Genomic DNA, 18,771 nt, shown 5'->3' on the forward strand with positions numbered 1-18,771 from the left:
ATGTCTCCGGTCAATAGCTTTCGGGTAACAAAAGGTGTGTTAGTATGTCTGTGGTCAATAAGTTGTTAAGATAAACAACAGCCAGGTGCAAAGCGAAGTGTGTTACTCGTTCAATCGTGTCCGACTCTTTGTGACCCCCATGGACTGTAGCCCGCCAGGCTCCTCTGTGCATGGAATTCTCCAGGCCAGAACATTGGAGTGGGTTGCCATTCCCTTCTCCAGAGGATCTTCCTGACCTAGGGATCGAACTCAGGTCTTCTGAAATACAGGCAGATTCTTTACCGTCTGAGCCACCTGGGAAGCCCCAGTGTATGGGAAGCCTGGACAGATTTGCTCTGATAGTGTGATACTAGACTTTCACCTCCTGAGTTGTATTCAAATAAACCTCTTGCTGTCGGACATATACCCAAAGGAGGCTCTTTGTTGGAAAGTTTTAAGACATGATGGCAAACACAAACCCCAGCAACACAAGAAGCTGAGGTCAAAGTAATAAACTCAAGTGTTTCATTTCAGGAAATACCCTCTTGTTACCAATTTCACCATTCGGAGCACCCACCCCCGCCCCCACGTTCAGCGTCAGGCCAAGAGAAATGTCCCTGTTGGGGACACAAAACCTGTTCCCCAGGACAAACCACAAGAAACCGGTCCGTAATCGACTGAGTTTACCACGGATCATGTACATCGAATGTATCGTTTAGCCCTGAAAGCGAGAAAGACGTCTGAAGCCGAGAAAAGAAATACGACAGGCCACCTCCAAAAAAAGAATGGACGCGTAATTATTTGCACAAAGCATTAGAAAATACTGTGATATTTTATTATTAAAAATGCTGCTGAAAAGTTTATACATATGTGTCCAGCCATATATATCTTCTATCATTACTTAAGGCAAAATCAAAAACAAAATCGCAAAATAATAATCCGAGAAACCATTAAACCCTGCGTGCCAGTGAAGTTCAAGAATAAAAGCCTAGGAAAGTTTTTTTTTTTAACTTATTTTTTTTCTCAGTTTTCTCTTTTTTATAGATAGCAAGTATATTTTATTCTCATAGAACTCTATGAAGATTCTATAACTTCTTTCCATGTAGAAATAAGATATCATTTAAGGTGTATTAAATTGCTTTTGATCATAACCCTTTGTAAAAGCTAAAGTTATTCACTTAACAAGAACTCTTTTTTTTTTTTCCTTATCCAAATGTCACAAGCCTGATACATTACTGTGCATATTGCTAGCAGAAGACGATTGGAAATACTAAACAAATACTGAAATTCACATCACAAACAGACCGGTCCCACACGGCTGTCGAGTGCCACTTCCCCTGTAACTTCCTGGACAGCCTATTTGTGGTCACTTAGCTGGGGTAATAAATACATGGCTTGCAGAAATGGTCTGACGGGAGCTTTAACACAGGATGATCGAAAACCTTACCCATGACACCTCTGAGCTGCAGGAGTGTGCACTTCACTCTGTGCAAAGTTGGGATTACATTTCACGTACACAGACTCACTCTTAAAATCTGAACCAAGATGAACAGCAGAATTTGCTGGGAGATCGGTCTGCACTGACTTCCTAAGAACTCTGTTTTTCTGGGGGTTGCGGGGTGGAGGGCCGTCATTTTCAAAGACTTTGGAGAAGTGCTGTTACAGTTTTAGTCTAGGGGTTCCGGTAATCAAAGATTGTACCAAGGGACGAGGAATTTGGACTGTCTTTCTTGAGAACGTGCACCTTAGCTGAGTTGCTCTGATAACCACGCCCCAAGACATCCCATCTTTGGCTACTATTTCCTGGCTTGGCGATGGGTTTTTGAAAGCCAAAACTTCAAGTCACCGTGGTTGCTATCGATTTTCCTTCGACTTAACGATACCTGCGTGATATCCCTTAAGGAAAGCTAAAACGACCATAAGAAAATGACTTGGTGTCGGAGGCGCCGAGATTCTCATCCCCACCTCATCAGTGAAGAATGGCTGAATATTTCCGTGTGTTATCTTGACAGTCAAGCCATTCTCTAACTTCCTGGAAAACCCACACAAAGCCCTTGGAGTGTTCTCTCCCTTCCTTGGTCTCCTGTCTGTGATAGTCCCGGATCAGTGACGGATACGCAAAATGCACAAAAGATAACCATTTCAGACAAGCGTAATGTTTTACCCCATAAATGATCCAAAGAATTCAAAAACAACAACAACCACAAAAAAAACCCCGCTTACTGATAAATAATGGACTTGACTGCTTTTACCAGAAAGGAAAGACACATGCCCCCTCCCTCGATCTGATTAGCTAAGCTGAACAGGTATTTCTGCAGCTGCCGGGGAACACAGAGATGTATTGACTCAGCAGACCGCCGGCCCACCAAACACAAGCTTTCTTTCTCTCTTTTGGCAGGACCCTGGGTGTGGGAAGCGACTCTTCCTTAACAGATTCAAAGAGCCACAGCTACAGAACGAGACTTGTATTCTGCTCCCCACACCCTCCCCTCCCAGGCCCTGCGATTTCTCTGCATGCGTATGCGTATCTAAGTCAACAAGCTTTTAAATAGACTCCACGCTGGGGATCCTTCTTGCGGGGGGTGGGGGAGCGGTTGCAACTTCATGAAGTCTTTAACAACCCAAAAATAAAAGTTTGCCTAAAAAAAAAAAAAAAAAAAAAAACAGTCTTCTAAGAATGCCGTCGCATGCACTTTCCAGCCCAAAAACAAAAAAAAAAAAAAAATGGGGAGAGAGCCCGGTCACAGGGACGGTCAGAGTCCGCCGCGTGACAACCATATCCTCTTACAAATGAAATGCCTTAGAAAACCCCGTGTCTGTTGGCCACAAGGATTTAAGAAGAAGAAGCCCCTCTGTGTCTTGGAGGGAACAGACGTGATATGACTAATGTATATACCGATTTATATACATACAGACCACAATGAAGAAAGCACAACCTTGCTAAAAGCTCTTTCAAACTGAAAACACCAATAAAAGCGTTTTTTTTTTTTTTTGCTTGTTTTTTTTTTGTTTTGTTTTTTCTCTCCGTTTTGTTTAAACTCACAGCTATATACATTTTCTTTCTTTCTGTTTTTTTTTTTTTACAAAGTTTCTTAAATATAGTTCAGGCTGGCAAAACATCTCTTTGCACAGAACTCTAGGTATGTAACTGCATAGTCTGTTCGTTTAATAATAAAATTCTACTTTTCCTTCTTTTCTGGATTACTGCTCTGTATGCTGGGTAAAAGCCCACAGACTCTTTTCGTTTGTTTTTCACTTAAGGAGAGCCATCTGTCGTGTGGCACATAAAGAACTTTATTTATTTTTTTTCAACTGTGATTTAAAAAAAAAAAAAAAAGAATTAGTGTCCCTGGCTGAGTTCCAGAAAGGTGTCAGCTTCTACGGTCACGGTTGGAAACGCCCAGGTCCTTGATTCGTGGACGTCCTTGTCGCGCTCAAGTCGGCTTGGATGGTGGTGGGTCTTAAAAGCAGAACTGTGACAGCGAATGGATACCGTTTCACATTTCGTCGGGTTGAAAGTTGATCTCGTGGTACCGGGAAATGCCAGCATGGGAGGTCTGTAAAGACACAATGGTTGCCCTTTTGGGGTTTGTGTGTGTGTGTGTGTGTGTGTGTGTCTTAAGCCAGTGGGATGAAACACATTCCTTGTTTGGAGATGGTGCTTCTTTGTCCCTCTTCCCGTGGCAGGGGGCGGGGTGGCAAGAGGGCGGGGAGGGGAAGGAGGGGACTGCAGAGCTATACTCTGGTGGTGGAGTGTCCGTGTGGTATGTTTGTGCTGTTCTGGCCTCCGCTGAAGGTGTTGAATGTGTGCAGCGGCTGCATGCCCGTGAGCGTGTTGGGGATCATGGTGATGGTGTTGGGGGTCATGAGTGGGATGTCGTCGGGAGACCTGCGGAGCGTGAGCGTGTAGTCCGGCGGGCAGGTGAGCCTCAGCGTGTCGTGGGCCTGCAGCGACTCGCACTCGTGGTCCAGCTGCTTCATCTGCAGGGACATGATCTCCTCGTTCTGGATGTGCGCGATGTCATTGGCAGCGTTCCTCTGCGGGCTGGGGCGCCGGTGGGTCTCGTGGCGTCTCTTGTCCTTCTTGTAGTAGAGGGCGGCAAAGGCCAGGATGTTCAGGAACAGCAGGGACGCCCCCACGGCGATGGTGACGCTCAGCTCGGTGGAGTAATCCCGTTTGGTCTCGATGAGGACAGTGGTGTCCTCGGGCCCCGTCTTGTGAGGGTCCTTGGAGTGCTTGGGGTTGCTGTTGGCTGGGGTGATGGCCGGGCGTTTGGTCGTGGGCCAGATCTTGGAGGGCGACCGCCGGGTCCCGTAGGGGAAGGACGTCATGTCCGGAGGGGGCACCTTGGTGGTGGTAGACACGTACTGGAATATCTCATTCAAATTGTGCAGGTGTGGGACCAGTTCCAGCCAGAAGGCGACTTTCGTGGCTCGATAGTGATCCCTCACGCGGGGCTTCAAGCCAATGTGCAGATACAGCTGGTCTTTGGGGTTATACTTGGACCAGGCCACTTCCTCAAAGCGGTTGGGTTTTGTGTGAATGAACTTGGTGTCCTGTGGAACAGGCTGATTGGGGTCACTGAGGACAGAAGGGAGAGAGAGAAAAGAGAGGAAAAAAAGAAGGTCACACTCTTCCGCATGTCACAAGTCAATTTTAATCAAGCAAAACGAAATGACAGTCAGATCATCTCACGTGTTTATTGATACGCACACAGTACCGAAGTGCCAATGAGTACCCTGTGGTTTAATCCACGTGTGCCTACCATTCCGCCTTGTCTATAGAAGAATCCCCTCTTACCTTAACCTTTAAAATAAGTCCCAATGAAAACACGATACCGTTTCTATAACATTTCTGTATTTTTAACGCACCCAGTTGTCTTCCAAACTTGGAGATTTTTCAGGAGGAAAACAAACGTGTCTCGGATATGGTTCAGGATTTCAAATTTAAACTACTTTGGTTGGAAAATTTTCAGCATTTCAGGCTGAACTACTTTTGGAGTCACTAACCTCAACCAGAGAGTGACCAGCCCCCCTACAAGGCGGGGACGGGGGTGGGCATCTGGCAATACCTGGAGATGTTTTTGGTTGTTATACATGAAGGATGGTGCCATGAATGAAGGTAGATACCATGATGACTGTCAAATACTCTCCAGGGCACAGGACAGCTCCCCCCACCCTCACAGCAAAGAAATTTTTCATCCCAGATGTCAACAGTATTAAACTTGAGAAATCCTGATTTGGAGATTATTGTCCAAAATGTGTACATTCTCTTTCTTCCTCAAGAACTGCTTCTTAGGTAGATGGATATATATTGCAGTTATAACAATTAAAATATGTTAAAAATGCAAAAAAAAGAATCTGGTTTCTGTCATTACAAAATGTTAATAAATAAGAAATATGCATCCACGGTTTGAGCTCTATTAGACATACATACATAACTTGAAAAGCTTTTGAAGACTGAGTCACGTGAAGATCAAATAACATTCCATTGATGTCGTACGTTTGGCAAGACAGTGCTTTTAGACACGCTGAAGTCAAGGATTTTAGGAGAAATACCACAAGATGCAGTAAACTGAGGGTTTTTATAGATTTCAAGTGTCCGGACTTCCCTGGTGGCTCAGACGGTAAAGCGTCTGTCTGCAATGTGGGAGACCCGGGTTCGATCCCTGGGTCGGGAAGATCCCCTGGAGAAGGAAATGGCAATCCACTCCAGTACTCTTGCCTGGAAAATCGCATGGACAGAGGAGCCTGGTAGGCTACAGTCCATGGGGTCGCAAAGAGTGGGACACGACTGAGCGACTTAACTTTCACTTTCGGCAACTATGAACCTGACATCCCCCGTGATGTACATGAACAGCCACAGGCAGAAGGACAATCATCAATATTGAAAGATTCTCCACAGAACATGGTACTTGAAACATGGTTGCCACCCAGCTTTTTTTTAAGAGAATCCTCTCAAAGATATACTCTAATTTCTTCCATTTTTTTTTTTTTTTTTAGGCTTGGTAAAGTGACCTGTAAGACAGATTTTGTCTTTTCACGTTTGCTGGTTTGGAACACCTGAGATTGTGCATGATAAAAGTCACCTCGGGGAGAGCAGTGAACTCTCAGAAGTGGCGTGCAGACCTAGCTCGCCCTGGTCTACTGCTGTGGGTGCCCTAACCTCCACGTTCCAGGCAACGCCTTATTGGCAACACACTTATAAAGCCACCACCTCTTGGCTTATGTGCCAGAAGGCTGGGGCACCAGAAGGTTCCAGTGGAAGACCCAACGTCTGCAGACATTCCCAGGTGGCACGCAGGCTTCAAGTGATACCTTTGACCCACAGATCCAGGCATTGCCATAGGGAGGGCTTTAGTCTTCAGTCTGAGGCTGTGAACATCATGAACATACATTAAGCTGTGCCTTTCTCCCGCTTCACAAGTTGGGAGATGTCGAGCAAATTCTTAAACCTCTCTTATCCTGATCTATAAACTGGATATGAATATTGGGATTGGAATTAAGTGAGGAAGCCGTAATATTCCTGGTGTATAGAAAGAGTGCATTAATACGTCAGAATACCTACAAACTGGCAGAGAAGACTATAAATAATAAACGGTATATATTCACAGTGTAAATCTTATGTGCTTAGTCGCTCAGCCGTGTCCAACCCTTTGCAACCCCATAGGCTGCAGCCCACCAGGCTTCCCTTTCCATGGAAAATTTTCAGACAAGAATCCTGGAGTGTGGGTTGCCATTTCCTCCTCCAGAGGATCTTCCCGACCCAGGGATCAAACCCACATCTCTTCTATATCCTGCACTGGCAGGTGGGTTCTTTAATACTGCAACTGCCTGGGAAGCCCACAGATCTTATACTATATACTTTATATAGCACGTACTGCATAAAAGTATACTGTGTACTAGCTTATATGGTACAGTATATAATATACATAGTGTATGCTGCATAATGATACTGTTTATGTGATACACTGTAGACTGTATATCATACATACTGTTATAAAGCATATTGTATGTATCATAGCATATATGTTACATTATATACTTCATATAGTTTATGCTGTGTCAAAGTGTCCTGTATACAACAGTATATATGTGTTACATGGTATACTTTGTATACAGTATAGTGTATTTTTATATACTTATATAAAATGTTTCATATATATACTTATATGGGCTTCCCTGGTGGCTCAGATGTTAAAGCATCTGCCTGCAAAGAGGGAGACCTAGGTTCAATCCCTGGATCGGGAAGATCCCCTGGAGAAGGGAATGGGAACTCACTCAAGTAGTCTTGTCTGGGAAATCTCATGGACTGAGGAACCTGGCGGGCTGCAGTCCACGGGGTCGCAAAGGGTCGGACACGACTGAGCAACTAACACTTGCACTTCACTTTCACATACGCTGTATACCACAGGATGGACGGTACTTCGTATGTTTATCATTAGAGATGGTGATACAGCATCACTTGACTCAGTGGACATGAATCTGAGCAAACGCTGGGAGATAGTGGAGGACAGGGAAGCCTGGCGTGTTGCAATCCGTGGGGTTGCAAAGAGTCAAGCGTGACTTAGTAACCAAACAACGACATCATGTATATAGTGTGCCCTGTACAAAAGGATACCATTGTATCATAGCTTGTATGGCTCACTCTATACTGTATATAATAAATGCTGTATCACATACAATATGTATATTATATAACGTGGATACAGACCGCAGCCCACAAGGCTCTCCCGTCCCTGGGATTCTCCAGGCAAGAACCCTGGAGTGGGTTGCCATTTCCTTCTCCAATGCATGAAAGTGAAAAGGTAAAGTGAAGTCGCTCAGTCATGTCCGACTCTTAACAACCCCCATGGACTGCAACCTACCAGGCTCCTCTGTCCGTGGGATTTTCGAGGCAAGACTACTGGAGTGGGGTGCCACTGCCTTCTCCGGACAGCATATATTGCATGAAATTGTACTGCATGCCGGGCTTCCCTGGTGGCTCAGACTGTAAAGAATCCACCTGCACTGCAGGAGACAGAGGAGACTTGGGTTCCATCCCTGGGTTGGGAAGATCCCCTGGAGAAGGGAATGGCAACCCACTCCAGTATTCCTGCCTGGAGAATCCCATGGACAGAGAAGCCTGGAGGGGCTACAGTCCATGAGGTTGCAAACAGATTCCTCTGAGTGACTAACACTTTCCCTTTTCTCACACTGCGTATTATAAGACTTCCTGCATACTATATATGCACACGGATAGATGGATAGATACATATATGACCTACACATATGATTACATATGTGGCATGCAAGATAAATAAACTGCAACTGCTGTGCTCCTATTAGTGACATGAAAAAATATTTAAAATATACCATAAGCCTTCTTATCCATGTGTTCATGTATAACCGTTGATGTATTCTAAAATAATCTGCCCTTGTGCTTTTACTTTTACATGTTTTAGAAAAAATGTTGGATGCAATATAGCATCTCGCATTCTCTTACTTGAGTCTTCTGAAATAAAGTGTTGGAAAATTCCTATTTAATTGGACTTGCCATGGAAACATTTTTATAAAATAAAACTAAAAGGCTGAGAGTAAGAATTGATTTTTATTGTTCTAAAAGCAATGAAAGGGAGCAAGGATTCGTACTCTTTTTGAATTGATCTGATTTCACAGAATCAGGCCTTCTGGTTCTACTGACCTTTTATTAAAGAGCTGGCATCTAGGAAAGAGTGTTTATGTTAGATATTTGGCTTTTTTTTTTTTTTTTTCGGCATTTGGTATACATTTGAAAGGTAAAGAAAACACATTTATTTTGTTCTCAGAGAATAAAGGATTTTGAAAATCCAGGTAAATACGCTTTAGCCCCAAAACAATCTGTGAAAGTTCTTGGCGATGCACCGTCAGAAGCCTTAAACGGAGATAAATGTTGGGCGCTTATGGAAGGAAGCTCATCGCTTTCTGGTGTCAAACACTCTGAAGCAAGCAAGATCTCTACGTGGGGTACCAGGGCCTTGTTTTTTAGACTTTTCTTCAGCACACCGTGTCGTTTAATTCCCACAGGCAAAACTAAAGATTAGCATGATTAAGGAGAGAATGAAACAAACACATCTTCTCTCTGAAGGTCCATTTTCACCTGTCATATTTCACTTGCAGCACCACCTTGGCAGCTGGCGGTTAAATGCGTGTTCGGGGTCTTGCGGCTCATTTTATTTGGGACAGACGGGTAACACGATTTCTTTACAGACACCAATGACCCCTCTGACAGGCTCTTCTGGAGGTTGGTATGAGGTCTGCCTCACCCCTAAAACAAGGTCGTGCTTGACTATTTTTCCTTAGACATCTGAGAAGAAAATTACCCCCTACAGCAAGAATCATGTTTGGTCCATCCCGTACCGCAGGGAGTGATGTTCACTCACTGAGCTTAAAATGCTTCGGGACAACAAAGGTCACTTTTAACACCAGACTTGGGCTGCAACGGTTTCAAAGCCATCTTCTCCGTTTCTTGAGCTCTGCAAAGATTGCACAAAAGCGGATGCAGAAATTGACCACAGGATGTGAGCAAAGTCAAGAGTAGAGATGGCATCGGAAAGCCAATGCAAAGCATGTCATTCTTCTGCCCACTCGACCTACACCAGTATACTCAGACAGACATCCAATATATGCTTGCCTTTCCTACATCATATACATTGGCTTGTTGGCCAAGTGCCTTCCCAACTCTAAATTCCAAGAGGCTCTGAGTCTTCAAAGTAGAATACTTGAAAAGTACCATTCACGGGCCGTGACTTCTGCTGGGACTCTCATTCTGCCCTTCTTATCCAACACGCAGAAGCCAAATTGCATTGGTCCTTGATGGACAAACACCAGATTTCTAGTCACCGGTCCTGCCTAAAGAGGTGGGAATCTGTGACAAAGAGTTGCAGTCTGTGTGATATTCGTAAACCTTGGGATGAACTTTAACCTTTCCTTGACAGTACTTCTGATGTATCATGGAGCTCTCCAAGGAGCTTAATACTTAAAGGTTCTGGTTTCACTGTCCCCGCCGACCCCAGCACTGTTTCAGTAGAGTCTTTTCACCTGGATGATTGAAACGGTCTCCTAGCAACAAGAGCATCCTTCCATCCTCCTTCCATCCTTCCCTCTTCTCTCTCCCTCCTTCCTTCCTAGCTTCCTTCTTCCTTCCCTCCTACCCTGCCTTCAGTGCCTGCTAACTCACCATCCCCACATTGTTTTTCTGTGCTTAACAAAGAGCCTGTGCCATACCAGAAATGTGTAGGTTTACGCCTACAAGTAAGGCCAGAGCTGTCAGCTGTGGTCAAATGCAAAACAGCCAAAGCATTCACTTCATCTCGGCAGAGGGATGAACAACCAGGAACACGGGATGCTGGTAACAAGGTTCAACAGATCCAAAGTTCCACCCAGTGATCACATCTAAGCATGCTTCAATTCAGCACAATCCTTTCTTCTCAGTCACATGCTGAGACAGATACCATGACATAATATTCTTAGAACCACATGCTCTCTCTGCACCCATGGGGAGCAGTCGATAGTATAGTCAAGTGTATTCAATCATGTTTTGAGAGTCACTGCCTCAAGATAAGGTGTGAGACCCCTCATGGCATCAGAAATGGTTCATCCATGGCTGCTCCCTGACTGACATCAGATAATGTGTGAGACCCCACATGACATCAGAAATGGTTTATCCCATGGCTGCTCTTGAAGGGACATCAGATAAGGTGTGAGATCCCGCATGACATCAGAGATGGTTTATGCCATGGCTGCTCCCTGAGGGACATCAGATAAGGTGTGAGACCCCTCATGACATCAGAGATGGTTTATCCCATAACTGCTTCCTGAGTGACATCAGATAAGGTGTGAGACCCCCTCATGGTATCAGAGATGGTTCATCCATGGCTGCTCCCTGAGGGACATCAGATAAGGTGTGAGGCCCCTCAGGACATCAGAGATGGTTTATCCCATGGCTGCTCCCTGACTGACATCAGATAAGGTGTGAGACCCCTCATGACATCAGAGATGGTTCATCCATGGCTGCTCCCTGACTGACATCAGATAAGGTGTGAGACCCCTCATGACATCAGAGATGGTTCATCCATGGCTGCTCCCTGAGGGACATCAGATAAGCTGTGAGACCCCTCATGACATCAGAGATGGTTTATCCCATGGCTGCTCCCTGAGGGACATCAGATAAGCTGTGAGACCCTTCATGACATCAGAGATGGTTTATCCCATGGCTGCTCCCTGAGGGACATCAGATAAGCTGTGAGACCCCTCAAGACATCAGAGATGGTTTACCCCATGCCTCTCCCTTATTGGGACAATGGTACCACACTCTCCATAGCAGGACCACTTTTTAGCCCCTAGTGAAAAGAATACCTCTTCCACACATGGCCGCTTACACCATTATCCTATTTTAAGTAAGCAGTTAAATAAATTGAAGTCTTTTAGAGAATTAACTAGCGACCACCCGTGAAGCCGTGTCATCCGTTGGCAAACACCTCGGTCACCATCTGTGCCATCAGCTCAGTCTCCCGTTTTCTGGTTAACCAGACACCACTCAATAGTGGTCCTCCCCGAGTTACATCTGAAATTGCACATTTGCGCTGTAGGTCAGAGGAAGGTCTGAGTAACTTCTTTGGAAGACGACTCGAGTCACTCCAATGGCCTTTCAAACGAGTTGTGAAAACTCACTGCATTAACGTCTCCAAGGATGACCTCAGCCATGCTCCACGTGGACCCCGGGAGCAAAAATAGCTCCTGCTTGGATAAAGTCCAGATTCTTCAGACTAACTTCCAAGGCCATCCATCAGTCTCAACTTGCTACTGCAATGACATCTCTACCTGAAGTTTTGGACTCCGGTCAGAAGATGGGGCTATTCCTCCAAGCTGCATCCTTATTTCTTAGTCTTGTACACCAGCAACTTTATGAAATCCCAAAGCATCCTAAACATACCCCACTAACGCCCATAAGAGTGACCTGGAGCAGCCATCAAGCCCAAGTTACTCTGTATCTCCAAGGCTACGTTCCTCAGATGAGGGGCGTGGACCACAGGCATCTGCCCCGGTGATTTTAGAAAATGGAATTACAGCATTAAAAACCACTCAACGCATTACCCTGATATTCTGATTACAGTTAAAATAGATCTAGAAGAGTAAACAAATTCCCTCAGATAAACACTTTCAATACGTAGAAGTAATTCAATTTCCCTAAATGAATAAATGCGGGGAGCCGGTGAGGCATTCCACTCATGACAAAGGTCATGAGGAAGGAGGCTCGGCATACGCAAAGGCGGGATCGAGCCTCAGGAGTCCCCCCGGATATTCTTGAGCATTTTCCCCCAAAAAACCAGAGTCTGCCTACTTTATTGCTTTGTGCTCTCACCTCTGACTTTACTGGGGGCTGTCCCCTACCACCATCTCTCTCTCTCTCTGCCAAAGAGTTAACTTACAGCTCCAATTAATAAAGTTCCTGGGCAATTAGGAGTGTTTAAATCCAAACCCCTCTGATGGCTCTCTAACTCGCCTGACAAGTTTACCCGGACTCCTGCAGCTATGCATACGATTGTTTACAGTCTCCCAGCCTCGAGAGGCACGGGAAGCTTAAGATATTCAAATAGCTTAGAGCCTCTCAGAGAGTTAAAAACTGTCAGAATAAACTAGTAAAGGATTTCATTGATGAGTCAATGCTCGTTGCCAAGTTTTCACATCCCCTGAATTGTATCCTTGAATATGTATCAATTAATAGTGGGTATGTAGAAAAAATAAGTAGTGGCCTTGGTGTTAGTAACTTTAGACCCTTAAGGTAATAAATTCTTTCTTTGTTGTAAACCCATTACACATCCACCCTATAGGAATGCAATTTTATCTTTGGAAGATGGTGCCAAACCTTGAAATAATTACTCTTAGAGAAAGTAAGTCTTTGTTGATAAGTCCTTGTCAAGAGTCATAAAATGTTAGTAGGCCTTCTGGCCAGAAGATGATGTAAATCACCTAAACCATTTGTATACGATACATTTGTAGGAAAGAAACCTTGGTTTTTGATAAGAACCAAAGACTGCTGACTTTGCATCCCCTATTATCCTCTATGTGTAACTTAGGGTATAAAAGCCCCTGTTAAAAATAAAGCTATGGGCCTTGTTCACCAGCGCTTGGTCTCCCCATGTCATTCTTCCCTTTAACTTCCAGCTGAGTCTCCATCTGGAGCGCGGAACCCACCACGCTTACTAATCATGCCTGGGCTTCTAAGACCCACTCGAGAAGGTGTCTAGGGTGAGACACCTTCCGCTATTCGAGAGGGCGCCTGCGGCCTACGTAAGTGGTGCAAACTTCTTGTCTTGAAGTTTTATTGGTCTCCCGCGTAAACCAAGCTACTCAGCTTCTTTTCTCCACTGAATTTTCCTACTGAGCTATCCTCATTCTATTGTTCTCTATATCTCTAATTAGCATATAAATAGTCGCCGACGCCGTCTCCCCTTCGAATACCCTGGATCAGCCGGGGCTGGTCCTCGGCAAATAAACAAACCAAAACAAACAAAAAAAAGACTCGTGCCTTAAAAAAAAAAAAACACTCAACATTTCAAACACTCAACATTTGCAATCCTAGCTTAGTCGCCCACAGGTTCTGGTTAAAGTACCCATTTGGTCTAAGTATTTCTCTACCATCTGATGGCATTAATTAATTCCCTTTACCTTTTTCTTTCTTTTTCTGTTTTTATAACACTGAGAGAGAATTCATCTCAGAGCCTTTGGCAGGCGAGAACAGCTAATGAGAGTTTAATGGCTTTATTTGGATTTTTCAGTTTTCTTTAATGGCTCTGTTAAATGGGTGATGAACGATCCTAGCTTTCCATTTAAGAAAGTCATGTAAAAACTTTTCCCCAAAACACGTAAGAGAAATAGAAAGTGGGTGGCTGTCACAAAGGTGAGTCACGATGTTGTGTTTAGATATTATGGAGTGACGATGGGTTAGGCTGTTACCATCACGGATGGGCGTGGCCACAGTGCACGGAATGTTCTTTGCTTCAAGGGAAGGCAAAAGTTGCCAAGAGCACCCATGTATCTGAGTTCCCTGATGTAACTGGGCATTTGTCCTGCCTTTAAAAGGGGTTATGCACAGAAGTGCACCCCCATCAAATTAAGACATGCTTAAGCCTTAACCCCCAGGTCCCTGCAGGGTGCTGTTATTGCAAACAGGGTCATTGCAGATGTGCCCTCAGTCAAGGGAAAATGAGGTTATACCAGGACTTCCACCGGTTAGGACTCTGTGTTTCCACAGCAGAGGGCCCAGGTTCGACCCCTGGTCAGAGAACTAAGATTCTGCAAGCCAAGGGGTGTGGCCAGAAATTGAAAAACAACAAAAAAAGATGAGGTCATACTGGAGCAGGATGGACTCCTAAACCCATGTGATTGGTGGCCTTATAAGAAGTTGGTCATCATAAAAAAATAAAAAAGAACGAAACAATAGCATCTGTGGCCATGTGGGGCATGGACCTACGTGGAGGTCATCGTACGAAGTGAAGTAAGTCACAAAAAGATAAATACCATATGATATCAGTTATATGTGGAATATAAAATATGACACGAACTTAGCTTGGAAACAGACTCATAGACATAAGAGGCCAGACTCAAGGTTGCTGAGGGGGAGGGGAAGCAGGTAAAAGGATGGGGCAGGAGTTTGGGATGAGCAGATACCAACCATTATATACAGGATGGATAACGCAGAGCTTAGGGAACCACAGTCAGTATCCTGAGATAAACCAGAAGAAGGGTTTCCCTGCTGGCTCAGGGGCAAAGAATCCGCCTGCTAATGCAGGAGATGCGGGTTTGATCGCTGGGCAGGGAAGATCCCCTGGAGGAGGAAACGGCCACCCACTCCAGTATTCCTGCCTGGAGAATCTCAGGGACAGAGGACCCTGGAGGGCTATGATTCATAGAGTTGCAAAGTATTGGACAGGAATGAGCAACTAAACAAGAAAAGCAAAAACAGAATATGAAAAAGAAGATGAAAAACCATGTGTGTATATATTTTATATACATATATATATATAATTGAATCACTTTGTTGTACAGCAGAAATTAACACCACATTGTAAATGAACCATATTTCAATAAATAGAGGAAGTTGGCCGTGTGATGACAGACATGCTGGGAGAGGGCCATGTGGTGAGAGACCCAGAGCTTGGAGAGACATAGCTTTAAGTCAGGCTGAAGCAAAGACTACCATCAAACCACCAGGAGCTAAGACTCATCACAGGAACATCCCCCGACAGGTCCTGGATGAAGGTCACCCAGCCTCACCTTCAGCATGGACTTCAAGCCTTGAGAACTGGGCAACAATATACCTATGTTGTTGGCAGGCAAGCATTTGGTGATGTGTTGCTGCAGCCCCAGAGATCTAAGAAACAAGGCTACGTTAAAACATTGACACTTGCTGACTTGACTCAAATTATCTCCCCGTGGAAGACAGATCCTCGCGGTGACAGAGGAGCATCTCTACCTGCGATGGCTGTGACCTTCCCTGTTTCCCCGCTGTCTTCTTTAGATCAAACTCGTAAAATGGGAGCACTCGACGTGGGCCTTCACACACAACCGTTTGCTGCTCAGGAAAAAACTCAAGTCTTTTCCTAGGAACTTAAAACCGAGAAACCACTTCCCAACAGAGAATATTTGGAAACACGGAAAAGAAGGAAGGGCTTCTCAGGTGACTCAGACGGTAAAGAATCTGCCTGCAATGCAGGAGACGTGGGTTCTATCCCTGGGTGGGGATGATCCCCTGGAGGAGGGCATGGCAACCCACTCCAGTGTTCTTGCCATGGACAGAGGAGCCTGCTGCGTTGTGGTCCACGGGGTCCCAAAATCTGCTAACACTCTGAATGGCAATCCACTCCAGTATTCTTGCCTGGAGAATCCCATGGACAGAGGAGCCTGCTGGGTTATGGTCCACGGGGTCCCCAAATCTGCTAACCCTCTGCACCTCCCCACATTCCCTCACCAGGGCTGTGTGAGGCTGCAATGTAGGGGGCCCAATTCTGCTCCTAACCCACCCCCACCGTTCTCCCACTGCTGGTGGTCGACAGGAAGATTTAGCATCTTCGTTTTAAATTCAGAACCCGGAGCTCAAGGTTAATCACAGAAGTACACACAGGTAGAACTCAAGGACACCTCATTATTTCCCACAATTAAGTTACTCGACAAGAGAGAAAATGAGACGATTCTGTGATACTGGGGGCTGCTTGAGATGTTGGGGGGTGTTTTATCTCACTGTCTGCAGAGAATCTGCTCCAGGGAAGATGGGTGGACCCCACTGCGTATGTAACTCTTGTATATTTTCTGCTGCATTTCGCTAATGAGCTTTCTATATATGTACGTGGAGAGATATACAGATAAATCTAGGCAAATATATGAAATTTCTATATAGTACTGAACTAAGGTATATACTTATATATAAATGAAATAAATATACTTGCAAATATGTATATTTAAAAATGAATAAATATTTATATATAAGTAAAATATATTTGTAAATATATATAAATAAATCCCATAACTCATATGGACAATGTTAGGTGAGTATATACACACATATATGTGTGTATATATATCTTATATATACACAAACAGGATTTCTCTACACTTGTGAGTTAAGTGGTGGCTCAGACAGTAAAGACTCCACCTGCAATGCGGGAGGCCTGGGTTCAATCCGTGGGTTGGAAAGAGCTCCAAGACAAGGGAATGGCTACCCACTCCAGTATTCTGCCTGGAGAATCCCATGGACATGGGAGCCTGGCAGGCTACAGTCCATGGTGTCACAGAGTTGGACACGACTGAGTGACTTTCACTGTAGCCACGGTTATATGTGCTAACGCATACATAATATATAGCTGTACAACATACACAAACAGTATTTCTATATATTCATTATCAGATTTATTCACTCTTTGGCTATGCAGTAAAGACAATTTCCCTGTGGTACATGTATTTTGATAACCCTGTTATTGACCAAACAACTCAAGATCCTGTGTAGACTGGAAATTCGAGGTTTGATTAAAATAGCCAAGTATGTCCAAATCTCTGACAAGACAAGGCCCTAACTAGATTTAAAACTCCAACTCAACTTTGAATGGAACAACCAAGGATGTCTAAGTCCTCAATAAGACAGGGTCGTACCTACCTTTGAAGCTCCAACTCAACTCTGAGCGGAACAGCCAAGTGTATCTAAAGCCCCCACCAGACAAGGTCAAAACCGAGGTTTGAAACTCCAGCTTGATGATGTTCAACAGAATAGCCCAGAATGATGAGCTCCTACCCCAGCATGGACCCAATGGAGAATTTTCAACATGGCAGGGAATATTGCAGTAACCAAAAAACCCTGGCTTCACAGAGAAGGACTCAAGGGTAACGAAGAACCGAGGTCTCCCTCTATGTTGGAGGCGGGGTGGCGGAAATGACTCTTCTCAGGACTGGGTGGGCAGGTGCGTGCGAGCCTGCGGACCATGGTCAAGCTGGCTACAGAAAACGCATGCAGAAGGAGGAACCAGACAGGCAACAGCGTGATGGCGGGGGGGAGAAGAACGTACCCGGTCTTGGCGAAGTTGGTCCAGTACGTCATGACCACCGCACTGAGCATCACGTCGTTCTTGGAGAAGTTGCAGCTGAAGAGCTCGGTGGGACCGATCATGGGGATGCCGAAGACGTAGGGGACCTCGTCGCCGTGGGCCGAGTCCGCCCAGCTGGGCTTCATCTCGCTTTGGCAGTGGTGGTAGAAGGCATAGAAATAGGTGGGCGAGCCGTACTGGGCGTGCAGGTCAGCGGTGGCCACGGCGGGGGCCACCCACTGGTGGTCCGTGAACAGGGCCACCAGGGTTTTGCGGCGCGTCTCGGGGTTCTCCTTGTCCGCCCAGTCCGTGTACATGAACTTGATGGTCTCCCGCAGGGTGTCTTTGCCCTCCGGGTAGCCGTACAAGTTGTCCACAAAGTTGGACACGGAGAAGTCGAAGTCGTTGGGCGTGACGCCGTCTTCGTGGTCCACGATGCCGTCCACGAACTTGAGCCCCTCGCCCTGGTTGACGCCGAGCATGATGTCGTAGTTGAGGAACTCGCCCTGCTCCATGAGGATCTGAGGGTCGTCGGGGATGACGTCCCCGTCGATGACGGGCCCGAAGGAGATGTGGTAGGTGGCCGGCGTGATGGTCTGCTGGATGAGCTCCCGGTAGTTCTTGTTCCGAAGGCACTCCACCATGTCTGTGGTGTCCAGCATGTTGCAGCCCACCTTGTCTGCCAGGATCCGAGTGTACTTGGCGGGCTGGTAGTTGACGGCCCAGCTGGACAAGGCGGTCCCACTCTGGATAATGGCCTTCTGGAAGAGACCTGCAGGGGCGAAACGCAGGACACACAGATGAAAACACGAAATTGTGGACACGCAGATGAAAACCAAAGAGACAGAAGGGCAGCCTTCCACCCGGCAAAGACGGCTCTGACTGTCCCGCGGGGGCACGTGAGTTTCTGGATGCAGGAGCACTGCAGCCCTCTCAGCATCTCTCTCTCATATCTCTCTGGTTCTTGGGCCCTCCCCTCCCCTTCTCGCTGGACTTGAAGGATGCTCTCTCACACACACACCACAATTTAGGGAAATGAAACTGCCTTTACACTCTGGCGGCAGTGGTCATAAAAGATACAATCCCTCTCCTCTTCCCTGACTGCGTACAATATGGCTCCATCCTTAGATGTTATAAATAAAGCTTCCCAGAGTGATCACACCCCCTCCATCCCCTAAAACATGCTTTGAGGTCATAA

At 45.6% G+C, this 18,771-nt stretch overlaps 1 protein-coding gene across 2 annotated transcripts in view; it reads right to left on the reverse strand.

Moving 5' to 3' along the window:
• Positions 1-779: 779 nt before the first annotated feature.
• The window catches only part of LOC100300059 (neuroligin 4 X-linked), a 394,985-nt gene continuing 376,993 nt past the window's right edge, over positions 780-18,771 (reverse strand). For both annotated transcript variants that reach the window (XM_059884058.1, XM_015461827.3), the window contains 2 exons: positions 17,556-18,345; positions 780-4,561 (listed from right to left, as the gene is read on the reverse strand). In XM_059884058.1, the coding sequence (XP_059740041.1) occupies positions 3,715-4,561; positions 17,556-18,345 (1,637 nt within the window). In that variant the 3' untranslated portion in view covers positions 780-3,714. The remainder of the gene's footprint in view (positions 4,562-17,555; positions 18,346-18,771) is intronic.

This window comes from Bos taurus, chromosome Y (genome assembly GCF_002263795.3).
Source record: "Bos taurus isolate L1 Dominette 01449 registration number 42190680 breed Hereford chromosome Y, ARS-UCD2.0, whole genome shotgun sequence".
NCBI classification, from domain to species: domain Eukaryota; kingdom Metazoa; phylum Chordata; class Mammalia; order Artiodactyla; family Bovidae; genus Bos; species Bos taurus.